Below are 24,938 nucleotides of genomic sequence, written 5' to 3'. Positions count from 1 at the left end.
CCGTGTGGGTCTTTCCCCCGTTTCCTTTTTTGGCCTCTCCAATACTGCTGGGAGTTTCCCAAAGGCTGCCTCAGCCTCTTCCACCCTCTTCTCTTCTCCGCGGTCCATTCCCAGCTGAGGAAAGCCCTGGATTTCTGATGGAATCCCATCCTGGTGTGAGCATGGAGATTACGCCCTCCTCCTTCCCTCTCTCCCTCCCTCCCACCTCCTTCTCCTCCCTCCTCTCTCTACGATCCCTGCCGATGCTTGCTCTTTCCCACCCTCCCTCGTCCAGAAACCTCCATGTTTCTGGGAGGGGAGGGGAAAACACGCCACCCATCCTAGTCTCTTCCTGGCTCCCGACCCCACATCCCGGAGTACAAAAACGGGGGAGCGAAAAAACCAGCCCTCCTGCGCCCTGATGGACGCGCGCACACAGAGGCGCAGCCCTGGCCTAAAGCGCAGAGAGATGCCTGAGAACCACCCCACCCAGCTTAAATCACAATCTACCTTGGCAGACATGGGGGGCGGGGGCGGGAAACGCACCCCATGGAAACAGGAGGTGTGACCCCCCCCTTGCCAAAAGCGACTTCAAGCCCAGAAAAGGGCTGGGCTCAGCTGCCATCTAGCCTGGTGCCACTTTCCCCAGGAGCCCAAATGCCCCGGGGGTGGGGGAGAGTGGAGGTGTCAGGAGGGATGGAAACTTAGCTGGGCACGTGGGTGCCGCCTCCCCCCCCCCCCGCTCTCTGAATTTGGAGTGGGCTGAGACAGCGTTGGCAGCTCCTGGCAGGCAATTCAGGGAGGATGCAAACGTTTTCTTTTAAAAAATGGGTTTCTTTGCAGGGGTGGCGGAGATAGAAGTATTTTTTCTTTCTCACTTCTGACTGGGATGCGGGAGGGAGGCAGGTGGGCCCTACAAAGGGGGAGGGACATGTGTCAAGTGAAGAGGATGCAACTGAGTTGTGTACTGGGCTTGCCATGAGGTGAGGCACCCATAAGAGCTGCTGAATTGGGGCAAGGCAAACAGACCCGGCCCATCGCATGGGCAACCAGCCACCTCAGGAAGTTCTCCTGAACAAGCTTCATAGAAACCAGCTTGAGGTGCAGAGAAGTAGGAGCAGAGTCACTCAGAGGATCAGGGACGTGGTGAAGCTGCAAGAAAACCCAGCAAAAATGTGACATTTGGCAACCTTCTCCAGTTTTGTCACTTAGTTATTGAACATGAATTTTTATTCTGGGAAATGGAATGGTTTACACTTCCTGGTCTCTGTTTCTCATTTCTCCATTTTGGCAGGTAAGCAAAACATCTCAAAAGCTGTCAGCTATCCCGTACTCTATAGTTGTTGTTTTAATGTTGAAAGTCAAGAGATGTTAGCCATCTAAACAACTCATGTTTTAAAGTTTAAACCTCCCATTAAACCTTTCAAATGTCACCTTTCAAAAGTCTCAATAGTGGCATATTAGGTCCTGGCCAATTTTCAGATCTTTGCAGCTGCTCATTTCAGCTCCAGTGCAGAACTAGGCACTATAGGGCAGGCCAAGATGTCAACCCCACTCTAATCAGCCTGTGGGGAAGGTTCCCTGAACAAGCCCTATTGGGACTGAAGTTGTGCAAGAACTTGGGCCCTGTTCTTTTCAGGGTGCCTCTGTAGGTTGCCTTGTGTATTCTGTCCCCCAGCGGCAGGTATAGATCTGTCTGCTTTCTCTTCTGTTGTCCTTAAGGTTGCCCAGACCAACTTTACACTTAGCCTCCTAGAAGGACCTACGATCAATATCCCACCATGCTTGGTCTTTCAGCTGTTAAATAGCCCTGCTTCCTCACCCCTTGCTTGCCAGCTTTCCCCAAACAGAGCATGTTGCAGGCAAGCCACTCCCATTGACTGCACTTAGATCAACGGTGACCATGCACGTTCCACGTGCCCAAAGATGTTCGCAGCTAGCCAACACATTTGCTTCACTGCACTCTGCCAGCTGGGATGTTGCTATTTCGCATGCCTAAAGCTCTGGTTGGTTCGTTAACAAATCTGGAAATAACAGAGGGAGAGAAGAAGGCAGGAAGGAGACTAGATGTCTCTTCAGAGGAAGAGAGTCACTTCATGTTACAAGATTTTCTTCTTCTTCATGGATGCAGGAACAAAACACCTGTGAAATCCCTTTTTACACCAATACCCACCCACATGTGAGATGATCAGGCTACAATTGTCCATGGGTCAACACTGGAGCAGGGCCTAGTCCACAAAGGGGAGCTAAGTGTGCAAAATTACAGGACTGTGTAAAAGCCATTGCTGGTACTTCTGGGAGAGATGCAGTTTTGGAGAGGCAGCTTATACAATTATACGACTTTCCAAAGACATCTGATGGCTGTAAAGGTTTGAAGTTTGCTAAGTTTTTAAAAAAATAATAACGTTGGAAGCTGCTCAGAGTGGCTGGGACAACCCAGTCAGACAGGCAGGGTATAAGTAAGTTGTTGTTGTTGTTGTTGTTGTTGTTGTTGTTGTTGTTGTCATCGTCACCATCATCAACTGGGCAATGTTCTCTTGTATTCTAGGGGATGCAAGCAAGACCCATCAGTTGTCCACCCAGAGTATAGACTCAATCCAAGCAATGGCAAAAGGAAGGTTGGGAAGGAGAGAAGTAGCAGTCATTAAAAATGTCTTAATGTCTTCTTGTTATGTTGCCCAGTGTATGATAAGATACAGGGACATTATTGATGTTCATCAAGAGTTGCAAAATATAATAATAATAATAATAATAATAATAATAATAATAATAATAATGATGAAAACCTGGGGTTCACCCTGTTGCAGGTAAAAACCTGTAGGTGCTTAGCTGCTTAGCACACACACAGAGACATGAAGTGAAATAGGCACATACATGATCTTCCTAGATGCTGATGCACTGCAAACAGATGCAAGTTTTTGCTGCAGTCTTTCACACCCACATATGAGGAATGCCACATGTGGAGTGGCCCTTTGCCCAGACCAAGACAAGGGCACAATAACACACTACCAGATACAAATAAATGCTCAGAGAGAGATACATGCAAACATTTCTCTTCCCCTTACCCTTCTCTCTGCAGAAACGCACACATCACCATTAGAGATAGTACAGTGGTACCTCGGGTTAAGAACTTAATTCGTTCTGGAGGTCCGTTCTTAACCTGAAGCTGTTCTTAACCTGAAGCACCACTTTAGCTAATGGGGCCTCCTGCTGCTGCTGCCACCATGCAATTTCTGTTCTCATCCTGAAGCAAAGTTCTTAACCTGAGGTACTATTTCTGGGTTAGCGGAGTCTGTAACCTGAAGCATCTGTAACCTGAGGTACCACTGTAATGCATTTGTTCTCATGCCACCCACATGCCCAAGGGGTGGCATGAGAACATCTGAAGAGGGTCATTTTCTTTGCTTGTCTTGCTGTGCCATGCTCACCCTCCACCCCCCAATCCATGCTTCTGAGCACCACCCCCACCCAAAATCACCTGACCGGGCATTTGCAGGCAGCAACCCACCCTGCCTGTCTCCACCTAGGATGATGGACTGGCTTTAAAAGGCGAGCCCCTGGGAAGGCAGTGATTGAATCATGGTCTTCCCAGGTGATCCATCTCATGTACCCACTCTCAGCTAATGGGAGATTAATGGGGGGAAATGTCTGCCCGGAGGGTGCTCTGAAATATTTATCGAGATGGTGTGGATAAGGTGGAGCACCTGCACCTTATCAGAGGGCTGACAAGACTGGTTCCTCTCTATGACAACCAGGGAGGAGCAAAGGTCATGCTAGGGAGAAAGAAAGAGCTGGTAGGAGAAGGTTTGGAAGGGTAACAAAGCTGGGTGTGCTACAGTTCTCCCAAGGACTGGGGAGAAACTAGAAGACTCACCTCTCTCTATCACAGGGCAGAGCACTGAACTTCCCTGATTCTGAGAGCAAGCATCTCCCCAAAGAGCAAGCCCTCCACCTCATGATCAGGATTGTGGCAGAGGAACAAAATGTTGTTAATGTCTTCCTTCCTACACCAGGGTGAAGGAGCTGTCCGGGCACCAGTTATTTGATTTTTCAAAGAACACAGTTGCTAATTTTGTGAAAGGTGTCACGTCTGGTTTAGCCCACAAGGGAAGGCAGTGGAGTTTCTCAAAGTCAAGAGAGAAGATCTGAGTGTTGCTTCCCAGCTGGCCATAACTCCCCTCTGGCTATAACTGAAGCAGGATCTCCTGGCTGAGATCAGAACACACAGAACTCTTAAACTGGCTACCTTGGATCAGTCAGTCCAGGGATCCTTAAACTTTTTCAGCAGGGGGCTGGTCCACTCTTCCTCAGACTTTGTGGAGGGCTGGACTAGATTTTGATCAAACAAAAAAATAATGGATGAGGGGCGATGAGCGGCACGTGAAAGGGCTCTGGAGAGGGGCTGCTTTAAATGGTGGCCACTCAAGAGGGGCGCTCAGCCAACTGTGGCTCTTGTATCTTGCGAGCAGCAGGGGCTGGTGGTGGCGGTGGCGGTGGAGGGACGATGAGCGGGGCACAAAAGGTCTGTGGAGAGGGGCTGGCACCAACAAAGCCCAGCCCCCTTCCTCCTCTAGGCAGGGCGGGGAGAAGCCAGGAGGAGGGAGGGAGGAGGAGGTGGCACCACAACCATGTAAGGGAGAGGGAGGGAGAGGGAAAGAACGCATGCGCTGGTGATCCACACGGCGATTCCTGGACCATCTGTGGGCCAGATTTAGAAGGCAATTGGACCTGATCTGGCCCGCGGGCCTTAGTTTGCTGACCCATGAGTCAGTCCATATAACTAAATAATGTGTCATCATGGGCAGATCATACATTTATAGGGACGGGTGCTGCTGGCGTGCTAGCCTGAGCTGTGCAAAAACATTCCTGGCTACCACCAAAACCTGGGCAGTCCACTTCTGGGATGAATCCCTGAGGGCATCCAAAATGTGAGCCTGAGTTTTCATGAGGAATGGCACCTTTTCCAAAACAAGTGGAACTCCCTGATCAGCTCTTTGACTGACCAGGTGAACCAATATCTTTTCGGCATCAAGCTTCTGTATGTTCAGTCTCATCTGGTCCAGACACTGATTCAGAACTGGAGCAGCTTCCTTGGATTTAGATGGAAAGGAGGGTGAGTGTCATCAGCCTGTTGGTGACACCAAACCTCCCATGAACACCCTCCAGCAGTTCCATTTAGGAGTTAGATAACATGGGGGACAAGGTGGAACCCTGAGGGACACCCTAGACCCAAGGCCAAGATGTCAAAGAAGGGTCTCTTAGCACAACCTTCTGAAACCGGTACTCCAAAAATGACCAGAAGCACCATAAAACAATGCCTTCAAGTTCCATCCCAGCCAGTCAGCCCAGAAAGGTACCATGGCATCAAAAGCTACACAGAGGTCCAGCACAACCGACAGGGATACACACCCACCACAGTTCCTAGTTGTGCTGGGCCCCGGGGTAACCCGTGAAGCGCAGTCCAGGACCGGTCCAGAATCTGAAGGTTCCGCTGGGAGTCAGTCCGACAGGGCTGAGGCAGGAAACCAGGCAAGGACAGGTGAGGATCTGGCATACAACAATGTTGCTCCCACAACCTGGGGCAGGGTCCGACAGCCTTTTATCTTTGTTGGGGTAGGGGCCGGTCCTGATCCCCTGGAGACTCACCTCCCTGTTTCGCCCAAAGGCGAGCACTCCTCCTGCGAGTACTCAGGTCTCTCCTTCTCTCAGACCTCAGTCTCTGCAGCTCGGGAGATGTCGGTGGGTTACTAGACCCAGGGGCTGCCTCAGTTTTCCCTGACCCAACCGGTAGTGTAGCAGCTGTAAGTGATGGCCCAGCTGAAGGCAATGAGGTAATCGCCGCATCTGGAGCCAGGGCAGGCTCAGGCCTCTGACTCGGTCCAGCTGGTGTTAGTTGCAGGGGGACCTGTGCAGACTGGGACTCTTCAGGATCAGGCCCCAGACTTGGTTCCGATGATGCCTGAGGCAAAGCATCCGGAGCAGACTGAGTCTCCTCTGGTTCCAAGTCCGAGCCCGAGTCCCAGGCCATCACACTAGTATAGATCTCCTATTAGGTGACCAAATCAGTTATCATCCAGTAACTAATTAATTTTGATAATCTGCTTAATCCAGAAACACTTCAAATTGAGATGGCACCATATTCCCAAAAGCTTTGTGCTTGAAGTTGTTGAGCTTTTTTTGAGAACATTTCCTTAAAAGTTCTAAGTTTTTGGTATATTTATATATATTTTTTAATATATATATTAAGCTTGCATACGGGTTTCCCCAGCCCTTCTTTTTTTTTTTTTTTTTTTTTTTGCTGATTTGTCAAAAATCCAACCAGGCGCCATTTTCCTGCCCAATTCCCGGACATGTCTGGGACAACCTGGACGTATGGCAGCCCTGTTATATGTTGAAGCATCTTGCCCAAGAGTGGAATATTGGAGGCTCGCTAGACATTATCCAGTATGGTGGGGTTCAGGGAGTTGTTGTTTAGTTGCTGTCAGGGAACTGACATCAAAGATCAACGGAGAGGGAGGACGCTCCGAGGATGCAGGGGAGGGAACCAGCAAGGAGAGAGGGAGAGCTTCGGCTGGGGAAGGAAACCAAGGTGACACCAGGAAGAAAGGGGAGGCTGAGAGTACTTCGGAGGGAAGGCTCCGAGACTCTGCCAGTGAGACCAGTGGGGAGAGCGCAGGACCTCCGCTTGGCACGCCTACTCTGCGCAGAAGGCTTCCGCGCAGAGAAGCTAGGCGGAGACTGGCTGTCAAGGAATTTTTATGTTGGAAGAAGTTCAGGAAACGCCCACTGACGGATTCTAGCAGTGATTAAGACAGTCGCGTTTGCAAGGCGCTGTCAAACCAGGGAAAGTTTGAGCTATATAACCTGCTTGGGGGCAGTTTGGAGCTTACGCATGAGCAACACCATTTCCCATTACAGTTGCTGTATAGAAATATGCTGCTAACGCCATTAATACTATTTTTCAGATTAATTCAAATGATTATAATGGTTTAATCTAAGCGAGTTATGCTACTTCAAATTGTTTTACACATGTTGATACAAACATAATTCAGGGAAACGTAGTTATGAAAACATTAAAGCATGAAAGAGTAGTGTTTTTAAATTTGTTTGTGGTTCCTTTCGTACGAAAGGTAGTAATATTTTCAGCATTTTCAGCATAGCCACTGCTATGCATTTCATAAGCAAAGTAGAATTGTGTCACCGCCTTGAACGTTGCATTGGGCTCAGGTAAGTGAGCCTCATACTGCAGCCTTAAGTCCTTAAACAGGAGTCAGTGCTTTACACTGATGACAGCCAGAAATGTACTCTCGAGGAGTAATATGTGGTTCGATACAAGGATGAAGTGGGGACCCCCAAATCCCTTCACCAAATAGAGCTCCCCTTTCTCTCCCTGCCTGCTAACTTTTGAAAATCCCAAGCATGGAGGTGAAGGCAGCACAGCACCCCACTTTCCCGCAAAACCCACTGTTTAATAATACAGTGGTACCTCGGGTTACATACGCTTCAGGTTACAGACTCCGCTAACCCAGAAATATTACCTTGGGTTAAGAACTTTGCTTCAGGATGAGAACAGAAATTGTGCTCTGGTGGCGCGGCGGCAGTGGGAGGCCCTATTAGCTAAAGTGGTACCTCAGGTTAAGAACAGTTTCAGGTTAAGAACTGACCTCTGGAACGAATTAAGTACTTAACCCGAGGTATAATAATAATAATAATAATAATAATAATAATAATAATAATACAATAATAATTTTTTATTTATACCCCGCCCTCCCCAGCCAGAACCGGGCTCAGGGCGGCTAACACCAATAAAATTACAATAAAACATAATGGGGGGGTACACAAAAAATGCATAAAGAAATAAAAGACAAGACAATCAGAGTAAATATTTTAATATTTGGATTCATTTCCCATTGTTGTCAGGGTCAGTGAACCCACTGAGACCAACTCTGATCTCTCCAACAGGAAAGTGGGGAAGGAAGAGATTCCTTTTGCCTCAGCAACGTCATGTGAAAGAATCTGATGGAAAACAGTCTGCAGCGAGTTTGATTTCTGACTGACCCCATAACTCAGGTGGCCAAATGCAGAGGAAGACTCAGCAGGGTTCCTGTATTTTATTTTACAGTGGTACCTCGGGTTACAAACACTTCAGGTTACAGACACTTCAGGTTACAGACTCCGCTAACCCAGAAATAGTACCTCGGGTTAAGAACTTTGCTTCAGGATGAGAACAGAAATCGTGCTCTGGCGGCACAGTGGCAGCGGGAGGCCCCATTAGCTAAAGTGGTGCCTCAGGTTAAGAACAGTTTCAGGTTAAGAACGGACCTCCGGAACAAATTAAGTTCTTAACCAGAGGTACCACTGTATTTTTGCACTGTGAGGAAGAAGGAATTTCAGTACCTGCAGCTTTCCTTGTCCCTATTTGACAAGCTACACCTGACACCATCAACTTTAACTTTGCCTGGTCTTCCACTGCATTTAGTTAGCCTGCCCAAAACTTGATAGAAACTGGGAGAACCTGCTGATCCATTTCCTCTGAATAAAGTTCATTCAACAGGGATTGATGGGTTGGCATCCCATTGGGACCAATCTCCCAAAGGATTTATTTGAACTATTAAGAGAACTTGCTGCAATGTTGAATTTTGAAATCCACCCCCACAATAAAATTATCAAAGATGCCATGTTATTACTAGTAGCTGTTAATGGAAGAGACGTAAATGTTGTGGTGCCAGATTCCAGCGCAACTCAACATGGGTAAACAAACAGGGCTCCCTGAAGACATTTTGCTGCCCAAGGGAAAGGACAAGATATATATAATATAGTGCAACTGACTTTCGGGGTTGGTGTGTTGTGCGACAAGCACACAGAGTGCAATGAGACTGTTTTTTTGGGGGGGAGGCTTGGTTAATTTAATTGTACACAGGTTGTATATTGACAATAAAGGTATTATTATTATTATTATTATTATTATTATTATTATTATTATTGATGGCACACAAAATTCTCACAGAGAGAATCTGACGAGAGTAGAAGCTGAATCTTGTTTCAAAATTGGTGATGTTCCACCATACCTGAAGGAGGGCACCAAGCAAGCTTAGCTTCAGGCCCAACGTGGGGCACGAATCCATGACCCTGAGGTTAAGAGTCTTATGCTCTTCAATGTCTAAAATCCCTGGTAGAGGAAAAGGATCCTGAGATCACGTTAAGGGTACCCAAATTCTGTACGATTGCCATAAAACTTAGGGAACAAGCTGTGCTATCATAATGATTAAGGTTTTAAATGACAATTTTAGGTTATATGTTAGTGGCTAAGTTTTAATTTATATATATATTTAACTGTTGCTCTATTTGTATTGTCCCTGTTATGCCTAATTGCAAATTCAAATGTATCCCTATTGTGTTTTATGACTTCCTTGATATTGTATGTGGGCTGGAACTGGTCTGTGACCGAAATAATAAAAATTCAGCTTAGCTTCAGGAAGGAGGACAGGATGGCAAGAGGAGGAGCTGCTGCTGCCTGAGGTTTTTGCCAAATCTTCTTAGAATTTTATTTTTATTGTTCACAGGTATGAGTGCCTATCTCCTTCACCCCATCTGCCAACAATAAGCATGAAGTACGGTATATTTATCTTATTGTCTGTTTTGTTCCATAGCCATGGGAGGATTTGCTAAGGAATCTCTGATCTAACAAGACCTATAGTCCAAAAGAGCTTAAAACCAGTTCCATTTTAGATGGGATACTGAACCCAAGTGAATCACCATTCAGTGAGATCCTCCCTTCTTTGTTCATTAACATATATTATGTATCTAAGTGACAGTGCTGCAAATTCATCTTCAGAATTTTTGTTTATTCACGCTCTTAATTGTTTAGGAGGGTTTTCGGCAAATGCTTGCTTGAACCACTCCCAAAATGTTATTTATTTCAGAAATCTAGTGCTTTTCGCTGTCTTGCTGCATCCTGAAGGTATGTCACTATTTCTATAAAAGGTAGTGATCAGTTTTACTTTCTGGACAATAGCAACAGGGCAAGTTCCAGAGATGGTTGTTGTTGTTGTTTAGTCGTTTAGTCGTGTCCGACTCTTCGTGACCCCATGGACCAGAGCACACCAGGCACTCCTGTCTTCCACTGCCTCCCGCAGTTTAGTCAAACTCATGCTGGTAGCTTTGAGAACACTGTCCAACCATCTCATCCTCTGTCATCCCCTTCTCCTTGTGCCCTCCATCTTTCCCAACATCAGGGTCTTTTCCAGGGAGTCTTCTCTTCTCATGAGCTGGCCAAAGTATTGGAGCTTCAGCTTCAGGATCTGTCCTTCCAGTGAGCACTCAGGGCTGATTTCCTTAAGAATGGAGAGGTTTGATCTTCTTGCAGTCCATGGGACTCTCAAGAATCTCCTCCAGCACCATAATTCAAAAGCATCCATTCTTTGGCGATCAGCCTTCTGAGATGGTTGTACATTGTGCCAAATTACATTACCAGGTTCAGCAAAGACCTTTGTCTCCAAAAAATTGCACAGTGAGGCAAGTCCACCACACGTGGAGGAATGTACCTTTATTACTGCAACCTCTGCAACAGACAGAGTTAATTTAATTGGGCAATGGTTTAAAAGAGGACTCTCTAACTTTTGCTGAGACCATCTTAAAAAGTCTTCCCTGCTCTCTGAGGGCGTGCCATTTTGCTTTACCTATTGTTTCCCCAATGCCTGGTTCCCATATCAATGTTAACCCTTCTGTTCCCAAGCTAAACAAACCCTGCAATTTATATAAAGTTGAGACTATACCTTTACTATTTGGCAAATATGTGTCAGTAATAAGATTTTCAGATAATAGCCTTGTCATGTCTGTCTTGGATGAGTTACAAGAAGCAATATTTGATGTATGGCTAACTAACTAACTAACTAACTAACTAACTAACTAACTTACTCTGGCTTCTCTCAGTTGTTATTTATGTTGATCCCCAGTTTTAGGGGTTACTCTCATATTCGATAGAGGTGTTTCTGTTCCTCTCCATAAACTGCTTTTTCTTATCATCAAAATGGGATGGTAAACAGATGATGTTAAGAAAGATTGTGTTAGCAGATGGTGTTAAATCAATCAATGACAGTTTCCCACATGTACTGGATCTCTTTAGATGGAATGAGAAATTCCCAGTTATTGAAAATAACAAGCAAAACTTTTAACTATCTTTATAGGCAATAAATGCCATGGGTGATATCCAACTAAGTCAGAAAAGACCCTTTGAAATCAATCAATTTGAAGTTACTTAATCCAGTACTTTTAATGGGTCTACTTTGAGTATGATTGATGTTGGATCTCACCCCATATTTTACAGTTACTGCAAAGCTGCAAAGTTGTGCCAGTAGCATAGTGACAAGCCTCCATCCACTCATCCACTCCATTCTCCATCCAGCCAAACAAGAGGCATTATGACAGTTCAAGGAGACCAGGCAAAAGCACTCAAGAAGAGCATGAAGGAAGGCTAAAATTGCAAACTGATGTGGAGAATCGAACTTAAGATTGGAAAAATGAGAAACCAACAGTGACCCCTCCATATTTGATCCACAGTGAACTGGGCATCCCCAAGTTCCACTCAAACCACCACAACCCTTTCTCAAATCAATGACTCGCCTGAACAAGAGAGATTGTTAAAACATTAGTTTATTCAATTCATTCTGGAAACATGTGGGTGTTCCATTGCTCCAAGCATAGTAGCAGCAGCAGCCCAGGCCCTCTGATGCACTCTGAAGCATCCCTCTGCCCCCAGGGTGTATCCAAAATATGCCCAGTGGTTATGCTGCACTGGCATAGCAGTGGTTGTCAGTACCAGGCCGGGGTGCTGGCTTGGATGGGAGTCTCTCAAATGTATGGGCGGAGAGGCCCAGGGCAGTTCTTCTTCCCAGAAGCTGGGAGGTTACCCACAGTGGGCAGGCAGGATGTTGTGAGGACAGCACTGTCTGCCAAGATGCTTGCAACTGAAATATCTGGAAGAGTGGGGTTGCTGCTGGCAGGTGAAAGAGGTGTGGCGGGGACAATGAAGCTATCTATGTCATGCATGTAAGCTAATGTTATTCCTGACCTGGCTTTGACCACAGTGGGAATGGGAATTGAGAGAAGTTGCTTCAACTCTTGTATCAGTAGTGAGAGCATGCCCCTAAGAGACAACAGGGTTGGAGGGTCTGCCCTAAGCCACCCTAGATTACCCACATGCAAACGGCTCCAAGCCCAATGGGGGATGTGATACAGGGAACTGGTCTAATGGGCCATTGAAGGTTCAGGGCTCAAGGGACTCTATATGCTTAGAGTCATGCTAACGCAGAGCTCCGGGAGCCCTTTCTAGAGCACAGCAGCTGGTCCTGGTCCATCCTAGGAAAGGCTTAATTTGAGCCACAGCAGAAAGTGATCTGGAACATTTGCAGAATGCCACATAACCTGGTTCTATGAGCATGTGGAGGCTGTATGTTTCAGGTCATTGGTCTGCCTAGACCAGAATCATTTCTATTCTGACCAGCAATGGTTTTTTCAAGGTCTCAGGCAGAGGTCCTTCTCTGCTGATTGAGATTGAGATCCTGACACAACTGCTCTTTATTAAAATGACCACCAGTTTTGGGGGCCACCAGAAGGTGCCAAGATCAGCTGCTGCACATAGAAACATAGCCCACCACAGACACCTTCCTGAAATGCTTCCAACCCATCATTCCCCATGTTCCTCCCCTTCCCCAGGGTGTACAGAGGCTGGTATGCAAGCAGCACTTGTTAAGTGATTGGCATTTGGAGGCCTTTGTATTTTCTGGTGGACCGACTGATGCCAGCCTGTAAGTCGCTAAGCTGGTGTTCCATAAATGCCTCCCTCTAGTCTGCTTTGCTGAACACTAGAAGGAAACACTTCCTATCCTTGTTCCCAGCTCTGGAGCTCAGAAGCCTCCCAAACAATGCTATAGTAGCCCCTGGGTTTAGTCATGCTGTCCTCCCTGCCTGGGTTTCTGTTCCTTTGCTCCCCAACCAAATCCTCAGACGTTGGCCATTGGCCTTGTCTTTGGACAAAACTCCACCCAGCTCATTCCTGGTTGAATATAACTGAGAACCTGCTTCCTTTGGGCTCAAAGGGTATGGGATGTCATTCCATGTAGACAAAGCTACTTCTTGGAAACAGCACTGAACCTCATTCCTTAAGAGAAAAAAGCAGCTGTGGAAAGGACAGGGGCGCCAAGTTGGTCAGTGTGCATCCCAGTTTCCTTAAAAAGGCCACAGCAAGAAGGAAGTGGTGAGGAGTCTTAAAGTCCCAGTAGGTTCAGTCTCCCAGAAGACACACAACTAGCAGCAAGATCAAGCCCCTGCAAACCCAGGCTCCCTGGAAAACGTAGAAGGTTTCATTCTTACTCTCCCTGCCCCCAAGCTATGTTGCACACTCGCATCAGATAATCTGAAGTATGTCATGACAATCAACAAACCTGGTCCCAGGAAAGGCCAAGGAGGAGGTTGGGAAATTGAGAGTGTGAGAAGTTAGACGCCCCCACCCCCCTGAAAAAAAAGGCCCAGTCCCACAGTAAGGAGACCAGGAGTGCCTCCATAGGTCAGACTTCGCTTGTGACTGACCGGGAGGGAATGAGGACATCTGGGGTGGTGGGGAAAAGACACAGCTGAGGATCAGGTGACCTCTGAGAACACAACTCCGTGATTCTGAAACAGAAAGAGGGAGAGGCAAAAGAAAGACAGTCAGATCTGCCTTCAGAAACAGTAACAAAACTGTTTGAGAGGTCTGAGTTTGATCAGAACCTTCAGCTGGGCCCTGCTAGAGCCAAAACAGCAGGGTCATGACTGTGGTGCAACACCCAAGGTAATCTATCAAGCGGAATCTAGTACCACATTTACTCAAATGTAATGGGTCATCGAATCTAATGCGCGCCTCAATTTTCAAAACCTTGAAACCAAAAAAGTATTTGCTGGCAAATGTAAATGTGCCATCAAACATAATGCGCACCTGAATTTTCACGACATAATTTGGCCAAAAAAGGTGCGCATTACATTCGAGTAAATCTGGTAATTTTAAAGCTTTCCTCATCTTGTTGATGTGTGTGCATTTTAAAGAAGCACACTCCTAGTCCTTGTGGCCGTAAGATGGTGTTTTTAAGTGCAAGGGAGGATTTTCCGCTTATAGGTTTGGAAAATTCAGAGGAAAAGTTGACCTAGTCTTTACTTATAGCCCTGCCATATGAGACTTCACCCTGTCTTCTGGTTGTTGCAAAAATGTCTCAAACAGCAACAACAAAAAGTGTATTTTGGTGTGAACAACATATATTAAAAAAAGGCAAAGCAGCACAGCAACAAAGAAAACCAAGACTTGCAGCACAGTTCTGTGCCTGCTTACTCAGGAGTAAGTTCCACTGTGTTCGGTGGAGCTTATACCCCTGTAAGTGGGCATAGGATTGCGACCTATGTGTGTGGATTAGGTTGGCTTTGAAAATTTATCTAGCTGGCATAATTTATTCTAGTCTCAGAATTTTTCTAGTTGTGGAATTTGGAGTATCTAGCACAGAACAACACACACACACACACACACACACACACACAAATACACACACACATAAACACAACATTGCTGCTGGTTTCCTTTGAAGGATGTGCCTGCAAGCGTTTGTTTCTCGAGGGTCATATGATCTGCAGCAGATATGATACGAAGTGCATTCAACGCTCAGGGAACAGACTGCACCTGTTTTCAGCCTGTCTTTGACCCATCAGCGTTGCTGGGAAGGGAGCCTGGGACCAAGTGGAGCTAGTTACCCCCAGACATGAGTCATCCCTGCTGCTCTTCAGAGAGAGGTGCTGTCTTCCTCCAGTGCTCAAAACCAAAGCAGAATGCATGGTGTGGCAGTCACATTCTTAAGGAAGCCAGCTGCTGGGTTGTTCCCCAGCTGCCCAAGCAGGCTAACCCTCAGGACTTGGTCACTATGTTGAGGTCACTTCCTGCTGTTCTGCAAAGCATCAGAGAAAGCATGGCACAGCCAGAGCAAGCGGGTTATTAATGCTCAAGCTCAGGGAAGCAGGGGGCGGGGGGAAAGGCTGGTGCATGTTGCCTGCAGGATGGGCAATGGGCATCCACAGATAAGCTGTCCATGCAAACGCACCTCCATGGGCATTTGTTAACCTACTCCGCCATGTTGCCAGGCCTCCTGTTGCACACAGAATTGTCAGAATAAGGATCTCGCCCAAGGATGACTATCCCCTGCCCTTCAAATGAAGAGAGCTCTCTGCGATTTAGGGCGATGCTGCCCCCTCACTGAGGGGCAGATGGGGCTCGTCAACCTGGAAAGGTACCCATCTAGGAGTAGGAAAACTCTGGTCCTAGACGTCTGTCCCCTTGCAGGATATCTTCAGGAGAAGAAAAGGCTAATCCTACACAAATCCAGAGTCGAGTCCCTAAGACAGTTGCATGGTGCCTTGTACATCTTGCTCTGCTTTCCTTTGGACCACATCAGCAAGGCCAAGAGGGGAGTCTTATCATCTGGGCAGCCCAGGACTTCCATACACCCTGCCCAGGCTTAGTGCTCCAGGAAGGTCGCTTTGGTGCTGCTAACACCGCAGTCTGACCTCACCCCTGGAGGCACACTCCATTGTATCTTGAGACAGATGGATGCTGACAATTCCCCCCCCCCTCAGTGGACATCATATTATGACAGGCATTCCACCTCCACCTGCAAGCTGTGATCAAAACAAGCTGACCTCTCCTGGATTTGCATGTGCTGGCCCAATTTTGCTCATCCTGTAAGGATGGGTTATCATATGTGTCAACCCATGTAGACCGGAAACTACTTTTCAGAGGTATTTTGGCATCGCTGGTTACAATTTCTGTGACGTTGAAGAGCCTGTGACAGCTTAATTGTAGGACTTCATTAAGGGAACAGGTGGTCCCCCCAAAATGCTGTAGGATTCCAAACCCATGGCCAGTGGTGAAGGATGATGGGAGTTGTAGTCCAGCAATATTGAGAGGGTCACAGATTCCCCCACCTTTACTCTAACTCAGTGTTTCTCAACCTTGGGGCTCCAGCTGTTTTTTGACTACTACTCCCATAATCCCTACCTAGAAAGACCAGTGGTCAAGGGTGATGGGAATTGTAGTCCAAAAACAGCTGGAGACTCAAGGCTGGGAAACACTGCTCTAACTGAACAGAAAACTATTGCCTTATACAGTGTGTGGTGTGTGTGTGTGTGTGTGTGTGTGTGTACTTTAAGAGGGAAAAAAATTTGTGGGTTTTGAAACTGAGATGGAAATTCAGTCAGCTGCACCAATCCTAAAAGATAGATGCAAACTCTCAGGCTGAAAACAGCCCCACACACCTGTGAAAAGGCATGAGGGATTCAGGCTAAAAAGCAAAGTGGAAGAACCAAATGAACACTTTGAGGCTTATTTCTCCTGGTTCATTCTTCTCTTTAGTATTAAATAATGTTCAGATCATCTCTTCAGCTTCTAATGTGCTTCCAGTTCTTAGACATTTCCCCTAATAAATATACTTTCGTTTAAGATAAGAGAATTGCCTGCTGGGCAATTCACTGCACTTAGAGGCCGCCTCTGCTCACAGGCTATGGCAGTGTTTCTCAAACCTGGGTCTTCAGCTGTTGTTAGACTACAACTCCCATCATCCCTAGCTAGCAGGGCCAGTGGCCAGGGATATTGGGAGTTGTAGTCCAACAACAGCTGGAGATCCAAGTCTGAAAAACACTAGGCTATGGTGCATCAATGTTGAGATGCCCATTAGTTGCAAGGCAACCCCAGCCATGCAGACGACTAAGGAATATAGGAAGTTGGACCCATTTGGTCAACCTGCTCAGTATTGTCTTCTACACCGGCTGGAAGCCGCTCACCAGAGTCTCAGGCAGGAATCTTTCCCAGTTGTTCCTGGAGAATCTGGGAATTGTACCTGGGCACTGAGCTATGGGCTTTACACAGCTGGGGCGTCCTGTCCTCGCCATACCTAGCTGGAGTGGAGAATTTCTGCTTCGATTCGGGCATTCCAGCTCACCTAGTGTAGGTGGATGGGAAACTTCTTGCTTCCTTCAATGCTTCCTTTCCACCCAAAGGGTCTCCTCAAACCATCAAAGCAACTGACCCAACTCCCTTGACATCTTCATGTCTGTCTCTCTGGACCCATCCATTCCCGCAGCCCTCTCTTCTCAACTCTTGCGGCCCTCAACTTTCTTGACCTCTAGTTATCCCCTACGCTGACGCCCTGCCCCAATATTATTCTCCCTCGATGAGTGTTCCGCCTTGAGCAAGCAGTGGGGATGGCATCTTGCAGGGGGCTGAGTCTGACCCAAAGGTAGTTCCCTCCCCCTTCCTCCAGATCAGTCACTTACTCGTAGGGGCGGGCCATTGCTGCGTTTCCAGGCGCCGCCAAGCGGAGAGATCGCGCTAGCTGCCTTTCCAGGCCTCTTGAGAGTAGTGTAGAAAACTCCTGTTCTTCGGGGGGGTCCCTCACCTGCTACATCCCCACCCCACCCCAAGGGGGGGCGGGCAGGCAGCACCATAGCAGGGGAGTGGGGGAGCACACACGGATGGTTGGGAGAGAACGACACAGAGATTGAAACAATTAGCTGCTTGGTCAACACACACTTGCTTGGATTGGGGAGGGAAGACAATGGAAGTTTTGGATTATTTTCAAGGTGTGGAGAATGGCGAGGGCTTGGGGAGAAGGTGGCTCATGCCACACAAAGAAGGAATCACGAATCCCAAAAGTTCCAGAATTCGGGGCATGGAAAGGTTCACAAAAACTCACTCTGTTTATGTGTAAAGCCTCTCCTCTTCCCGGAGGGGAGGTGTTGTGAGCGGGAATCGCTTCCTGCAGCCGCAGGGGTGTGTGGCCAGCCCTCCTGTGTCATTGGAGTCCTGGGCCCGTGTCACACACTCCAGCCAGCCAATCCAGTGGGCTAGTGGGCGTGGTTTTGCCATTTATAAAGGCCGCAGGCCCCACAAGCTCCTCCTCCTTCTTCCCAGCTTCCTCAGATCACCCGCCCGCCCTCCCTTTAGGCTTTGCCTCAGCACCTGACCTTGCTATGGACCTCAGTTGGTCGCCTTGGTTGTCCAAGGGGCCTTGTAGTAAATAATTTCCACTCGGCAGATTAGGTCCAGCCACTTGGCTTGTCGCCTACCTCGTAGCAAATCGTCACAACTTTGTAAGGTTTGGCGGTCAGGCACTGGAAATGCATTGTGTGTCGGAGGGGAGGTTGTGGACATCAGCTCCCCCTCCCCTTGAAGGGTATTCCGTTAAAGGAATCTGGCGGTTGTGGTTCCTGTCCGATGCCCAGGTGGCAGCTAGGGCCATGGTTCGACCCCCGGTGACTCTAGGGGAAAGCTTCCAGTTGATTTGCATCAACAAGCTCTGCCTACAGGTTGTTAACCCTCGTGTGACTCCCTGCAGAGCGGGCAGGAGTCAAGTATAGTCTGTTCGGATCCCAATGCCTAATCCAATACCACTCACATTCTGTGACCGATAAAGTTGTGGCCTTTTTTAGCCCATTAACCTAAACTACTTGTGCCCGTGTGTCTTATTTCATCACAAAGCAGGGAGGGGGGCCTCGACTCACAACTATGTAAACTCATGCCTTCTGTGTAGAAGGGCCACTTTCTCCTTGCCTGCCTGCCTGCAGCATTTGGTTGGGGGCAGAGGACCAATCAGGTCCATAATCAGTCCCACAATTCCACCACAGGGGTTGTGTCTAAAGCAGGGATGGCGACTATGTGGCCCTTCAGATGTTGCTGTTTCAAAGTGTTGGGACTCAGCTTGTACTGGAGACTGATGTGTCTACACGGGGGAAAGTAGACACAGAGAGAGGAACCTCCCGCTTCAAATTTGCATCAGCCCCAGCTAGCACGGACAATAGCCAGGGGTGAGGTAGTCCACCAACATCTGGAGGGTCCGTAGGTCCCCTAGCCCTGCCCTACACTGCCAATCCCACCCAACCATGCTGAAGGTGAGACTTTGCTTGAACAGGAGTTGCTCTGGGCTTACAGATATGTGAGCAGAGAAGGGAAGGGTGGACTGAGCAGGCTCTGAGATAAGCAAATTGCAAGGAGATTGGGAATTCAAGAGAGTTGGCTGGCAGGTGGCTTCCTCCCTCGTGGTGCAAGCATCATTGTGGCGGTTAGCCTCCCTGCATCCAGGGAGGCAGCTAGCGTTAGGGGCTCAAGAACTAAGGGGAGTAGCTAGCCTAACACACTGCCCTGTTGAGGTTAGAGCTGGCAAGGTATTGGCCATGTCTTGCTGCCCCCCTGCTTCCTCCTCCTTTTCTTCACCCTAAATATCCACCTTTCCAATTTCTGCAACTCCTTACCTTCTGCTTCCTGGCCTCCCCTTATGCTAACCTTCCCCTCTCAAACAGTTCAGAATAGCTCAGCCAAGAAGAGCCTTTTTCCTTCTGACAAATGAACCCACCCTACTCAATTTTTTGGCACTGCTCCATTTTATTCTTGGCATCAAGTCCAGGCATCTTTAAAAGCTCTCTGCATTCAGACTGTGAGCCAATGGATCAAGCACTTTTTGCATGTTGGATTATTTTTTTTCTGTGGTTATTTGTTTAGACAGCAAGGCACTTTTTTAAAAAAAGCACCTGTGTATTCTGTTTGCTTTTTTATGGAAGAAAGCAAGACATTAGCAGGAGAAAGAGGACTCCTAGCAAGTAGAGAAGGAAAGGACAGGGCAAGGAACCCGAGGCCTCGTCAGGAGAGGGAGCAAAAAGCGGACGGTGCAACATAGCAAGCGAGCGGAAACTGCAAGTGCAAAGAGGCGAAAGGTCTTTCCAGGATGTCGAAGCAGGAAGCAAAAGTGTCTCTGGAAGATAATAGGGAGCCAGTCCAGTAAGCAGTAAAGAGGAATGACATGATCAAAGCACCGCCATGCGGTATGGATTATTCAGCAAGCAGAACATGGAAGAGAAATGAAACATTTAAGGTGGAAGAGAGCCAGACAGAAAACAAAACATGACGGGAATTCCAGATGAGAAACAATCAGAGCCCGAAGCAACGATTTAGCAACTGATAATAGAAAGGGATGGATTCTGGCAATGTTAAAAGGAAATGTGTGGCATGATCTACAGAGAGAGAGAATTTGATGAGGTGGGTGGGTGGGAGAGAAAAAGTTACACAAACACACACCCCTGACACACACACCTCACCAAGGCTACATACTTGGATAGAGAATTGGAGACCCAAATCCTTATCGAGATAAAAAGGAGTGGGGGGGGGGAGGTGGTTTAGAATGGAGGGGGAAACTCAATGCTATGCATATAGATTATTAGTGAGTGAAAGCTCTGGTGCAGAAAATAACGAAGAAAGAGAACAGTTGTAAGTGTAAAAGAGGCCAAAAGAATAGCTGGGGTGTGTCACATTCACGTGTAAAGGTTGGGAATCTAAACATATTTTCTGAATAACTGAAAGCTCGGGGATATACCAATGAATGTTTATAGTCACCTTGGTTTGGCTGTTGGCATTCATTCATACATTTCTAAAACAGGGGGGACACATACTCTGCTTTCAGACAATCATGAAATTCATCTGTGATGGTGGGTACTCATGTGCAGGTCTAGCATCTAAACTGGAGGAATTTCCCACAATGCCCCGACATAGTGTTCCTCTGGGACGCTGTATGGGATTTAAGTAGTGGCTAAAGCCAGTTGATCAGAGAGCTCTAGTTGCTCCCCTCCCTTGCTCCCACTTTGCCATGTAGGCCTGTCACGGCCCACTGACTGAGGAGGGAGCCCAATGGAGGGCCACATTTTGCCCACAGCCCACCCCCAAACCTGGAGCCGACTGTGTGTCCGTGCATAAGCTGTAGAGATGTTTCAGGATGTCCTAGAGCAGGAGGTAGGCAAGGGTTGCTGGACGGGATGCCGCTTACCTGAGCCACACTCAACTTTTCGAGGGAACTGTCCACACAGGGCAAGCCCATGACAGGGACACTGGGCAAGCTGCTTTCAGTTGGGGTTGTTTTCTTGGCCGTAGGCGGGCTGCTCTGGAAATTGTTGACCACGCAAGTCACCTGTCAGCAAAAGAAGTTAGGTATAAAAACCCTCTTCGCCTGATCCCGAACAATACAGTGAAAGAAAAAGGCAGAAGTTCTGCCCAACTTTAGTTCTACTACTAAACTTTCTGCCCAATTTTAGTTCTTCTACTTTAGTTCTTCACTTTCTGCTCATGCTAGCCTTCCTTGACTCCATGCCCATGGCTATTGGCCAAGCTCCCCGAGTCCTTTCCTCCCCCCCCCCTTTTTGTATATAATTTTTATTAAATTTTCTGTTTTACACTTTAGAATATGCATTTAAACAACCTTAAAATGTCAATGACTTCCCCTCTTCTCTTTCCATGGTTCATTTTGCATCACACAAATCCCTGTATATTTTACATAAACTAAACCACTCAGTATTCCATTATTACATCCATCAAACCTTGTTTACACTGTTGAATTTATCTTAATGCTGCCCATGTTTTCAATCGTACACAATTTCCCCCCATATATGCAATAAACATCTTCCAATCTTCTTTAAATGTATGTTCTTCTTGTTCTCTTATTCTATATGTTAAGTCCACAAGCTGTGCATATTCCATCAGTTTAAGTTGCCATTCTTCTTTGATTGGGACATCGCTCGTTTTCCATTTTGGGGCTAACAAAACACGGGCCACAGTGGCGGCATACATAAATAACCTTTTTTTGACACCTGGGAATTTCCGTCTGAATAATCCTCAACAAAAAGGACTCTGGAAAAGTACTTTTAAACATTTTCTTCAATTTATTATGAATTATTACCCAATACTCTTTTACCCTTTTACCGGTCCACCACATATGGCACTTTCTGCTAATGCTAGCCTTCCTTGACTCCGTGCCAACGGCTATTGGCCAAGCTCCTTGACTCCTTTCCATATATGGGGAAAGCCCTGGTGGGTCAGACCAAAGGGGACCCAGGTAATCACACATTATTTTCCCACAATGGGGAAAGAGTACCCTAGCCACACAATGAGCCACACAATTTGTTTGGGGCTGCAGGACTCAGTTCTATGTGCACTACAGTACCTAGCGAAGGTATGAGAATCATCGGGCCTCCTGATGTTCTTGGACTACAATTCCCATCATCCCCTGCTATGTCATGTTAAGTTGCTCCTGATGTTTCTTGAGGTCCCTTACAGCAGTTAATTTGAGGTCCCCTGCAGCAATACCACCACCTTCTGGCATTTAAACAAACACACTTCCGTGCTTGTAAATGAACTCGAATGAAACCCTGGTAAGGTCCTGTTAAAAGGCACCACCAAACCTGATCAGATTCAGGTATTCTTGGAGAACGCTGGTTTTCTGGATCCATATCAATCGAGGGCTAGGTCTGCTTTTGTCACTTCCTTGGGTTGCCCTGTGCTAGGAAGGAGACAGTGGAAATGTGATCCTCTTGGTTCTTCTAGACCTCTTAACCATTTTTGGCATCATCTACCATGGTACGCTTCTGGGATGGCTGACCTAGTTAGGGGTTGAGGCTCCACAGGGTTCAATCTCATCCCCATGCTATTTAATATCTACAGTACATTAAACTGCCAAGTGGGGCATTCTGGAGTGCATTATCAACTTTTCGGATGGACACACAGACACGTTTCTCCTTTTCATCTCCTCTGAGTGTGGATGTGCTGGGCATAGCAATGGACTGGATGAGAGCAACAAAATTAGGCTAAATCCAAACAAGACAGAGGCATAGGCGCCGACTCCATGGGGCTTGAGGGGGCCCGAGCCCCCTCAAAAATTCGTTTGGGGGGGCTCCGCCCCCCCAATAATCTCCGGCGCCCCTCCAGCAGAGCGCCATCGCCGCCCCTCCCCCAGCCCAAAATGCACAGGGGGGGCGGGCTGCATGCCTCCTGCCCTCCCTCCCGAGCAAAAGCTCCACCCAATTTCCTTTGGAGCTGATTAATAGGCGCAGCACGCTCTCCCCTATTCGCTCACGAGGAGGCGGCGCCACTTTATTTGCATATTCATGAGCTTATTTATTATTCATGAGCTTTCCCGGGCCCCCCCAATATTTTTTATAAGTCCGCGTCGCTGGACAGAGGTGCTGTTTGTGGATGGCTTCTTGGTCCAGAGAAGTGGTACTCAGCCAGTTCTGGAGGTGGTTGTGCTCTCCCTGAAGGAGATTGGGAACATTCCTACATCCGTTGTTACCACTGAAGGCACAGACGTCCCCTGTGGTGTGGACTGCTGGTGGCACAACTGTGATCCTGTCTTGGATGGAGATAGCCTAGCATTAGTGACCTATGCTCTGGTAACCTCCCTCTAGATTAATGCAGGAGGCTGCCATTGAAGTTGGTTCAGAACTTCAGTTGGTGGAGAATTTGGCAGCATGGTGACTTACTAGAATCAGGTGTTCTGAGGATATTACACAGGTGGGTGCCAGAATGTTTCTGGGCCCAATCCAAAGTGTTGGTATTAACTTTTAAAGCCTTATGCAGTTTAGGAACCTGGTACCTGAACTCCTCCTAGATGCGCCTACCTTAACCTTACAGTTGTCAGTGGGGACTCTCTTCAAGATTATGTCTCCACTGGAAGTATTGAGAGTGGCATCAAGTTGGGAATTATAGGGACAGAACTACCCAAACTGTATAGAAATTTATTCATGTATGCAACTACAGCGGCAAGAATGTTACTTGCCCAAAAGTGAAAAGAAGAAGTCCCAGCAAAGGAAGAATGGATACAAAAACTTCTGGAATATGCAGAAATGGTGAAACTTACCGGAGGAATAAGAAATCAAGATAACAAACTTTTTATAAAAGAATGGAAATGGTTTATTGAATATTTACAAATAAATTGTAAACCCAAAAGAACATTGGTAGGATTATTGTAATAACCTGCAGTTTTATAAGCGTATGTATTTAAAGTAGATGAATAAACGAGCGAATTCAGTTAATTTGGATATGCAGAAAATATTTAAAATGAATTTAAGGAACCGCAGGAAGAGGGGGAAGGAAGTCAAGTTTTGAATGTTAAAATGATATATTTCCAGATAAATTGCAAACAGATCGAAACATTAGCAGGATTATTGTAAAAACCTGCAGTTTCATAAGAGTATATATTTAAAGTAGATAATTAAATGAGCAAATTAAATGAATTTGGATATGCAGAATATACCGTATTTTTTAAAACCGCAGAAAGAGGGGGAAGGAAATCAAATTTTGAAATGTTAAATTGATTGTGAAACTAATGAAATGTATAAACTTGAAAAGTATAATTAAAACAAAAATACATCAAAAACTGAAATGTTAAAATGATTGTAAAATTATTGAAATGTATAAAATTGGAAATTACAACAAACATACAAACAAAGAAACAAGAGTGGCGTCAAGTGACAGGACTTTTTTGGTGATGGCACCCTTTCTATAGAACACTTTCCCCAGCGAAGATCACCTGGTGCCTTCTGTGCCATCTTTTTGGTGCCGGGCAAAGCTTTGCCCCACCCCACAAGTTTGTTCATTTTTCTGTAGTCCTTGGCAATTTTGTCAGCTTTAACAGTGGTAGGATTTTTAGGGCTTTAGAATTAACACCTCACCCCTGCTGTCGGTTTGTAACATTATTTACGGAGGCTGTTATCTTGGAGAGGCAAGCTTTTTACACGTAGTTTTGCACAATGCTTGCCAATGTTTCCATGTAATTGCATTTCCTACTTTGTATGTTGTACGGACCTAGAGGCTTCGGTGTAGGTGAAGTGCTAATCTGATAATAATACTAATAATCTGGTGAGGAGGCTCCTGTAACTGCTGTGCAGACACTTATTAAATTAGGCTTCTTTCATCTTCCAAAGCAACTACTCTATTCCCAGCTTAAGAATGCAAAGCGAAATACCGGTGGACAACAAAAGAGGTTTAAAGATGCTCTCAAAGCAAATCTGAAAAACTATAGTACAGTGGTACCTTGGGTTACATACACTTCAGGTTACAGACTCCGCTAACCCAG

General features: G+C 46.7%; 2 protein-coding genes across 6 annotated transcripts in view; both read right to left on the bottom strand.

Annotated features, from left to right (window-relative positions):
* SWSAP1 (SWIM-type zinc finger 7 associated protein 1) overlaps positions 1-123 on the bottom strand; it is a 34,479-nt gene extending 34,356 nt beyond the window's left edge. Inside the window, exon 1 of the mRNA XM_053370951.1 lies at positions 1-123. Coding sequence (XP_053226926.1) covers positions 1-108 — 108 coding nt within the window. The 5' untranslated portion in view covers positions 109-123.
* Positions 124-11,613: 11,490 nt separating this feature from the next.
* Positions 11,614-24,938, bottom strand: part of PLPPR2 (phospholipid phosphatase related 2) — a 43,346-nt gene continuing 30,021 nt past the window's right edge. For 3 of the 5 annotated variants that reach the window (XM_053370941.1, XM_053370938.1, XM_053370940.1), the window contains 3 exons: positions 20,859-20,999; positions 17,323-17,447; positions 11,614-13,650 (listed from right to left, as the gene is read on the bottom strand). In XM_053370941.1, the coding sequence (XP_053226916.1) occupies positions 13,545-13,650; positions 17,323-17,447; positions 20,859-20,999 (372 nt within the window). In that variant the 3' untranslated portion in view covers positions 11,614-13,544. The remainder of the gene's footprint in view (positions 13,651-17,322; positions 17,448-20,858; positions 21,000-24,938) is intronic. The other 2 variants (XM_053370939.1, XM_053370942.1) reach the window with 2 other exon arrangements.

Source organism: Podarcis raffonei, chromosome 17 (assembly GCF_027172205.1).
Source record: "Podarcis raffonei isolate rPodRaf1 chromosome 17, rPodRaf1.pri, whole genome shotgun sequence".
Taxonomy (NCBI): Eukaryota; Metazoa; Chordata; class Lepidosauria; order Squamata; family Lacertidae; genus Podarcis; species Podarcis raffonei.
Note: the sequence above shows the minus strand (reverse complement) of the source record. Positions and strands in the feature narration are given on the sequence as shown.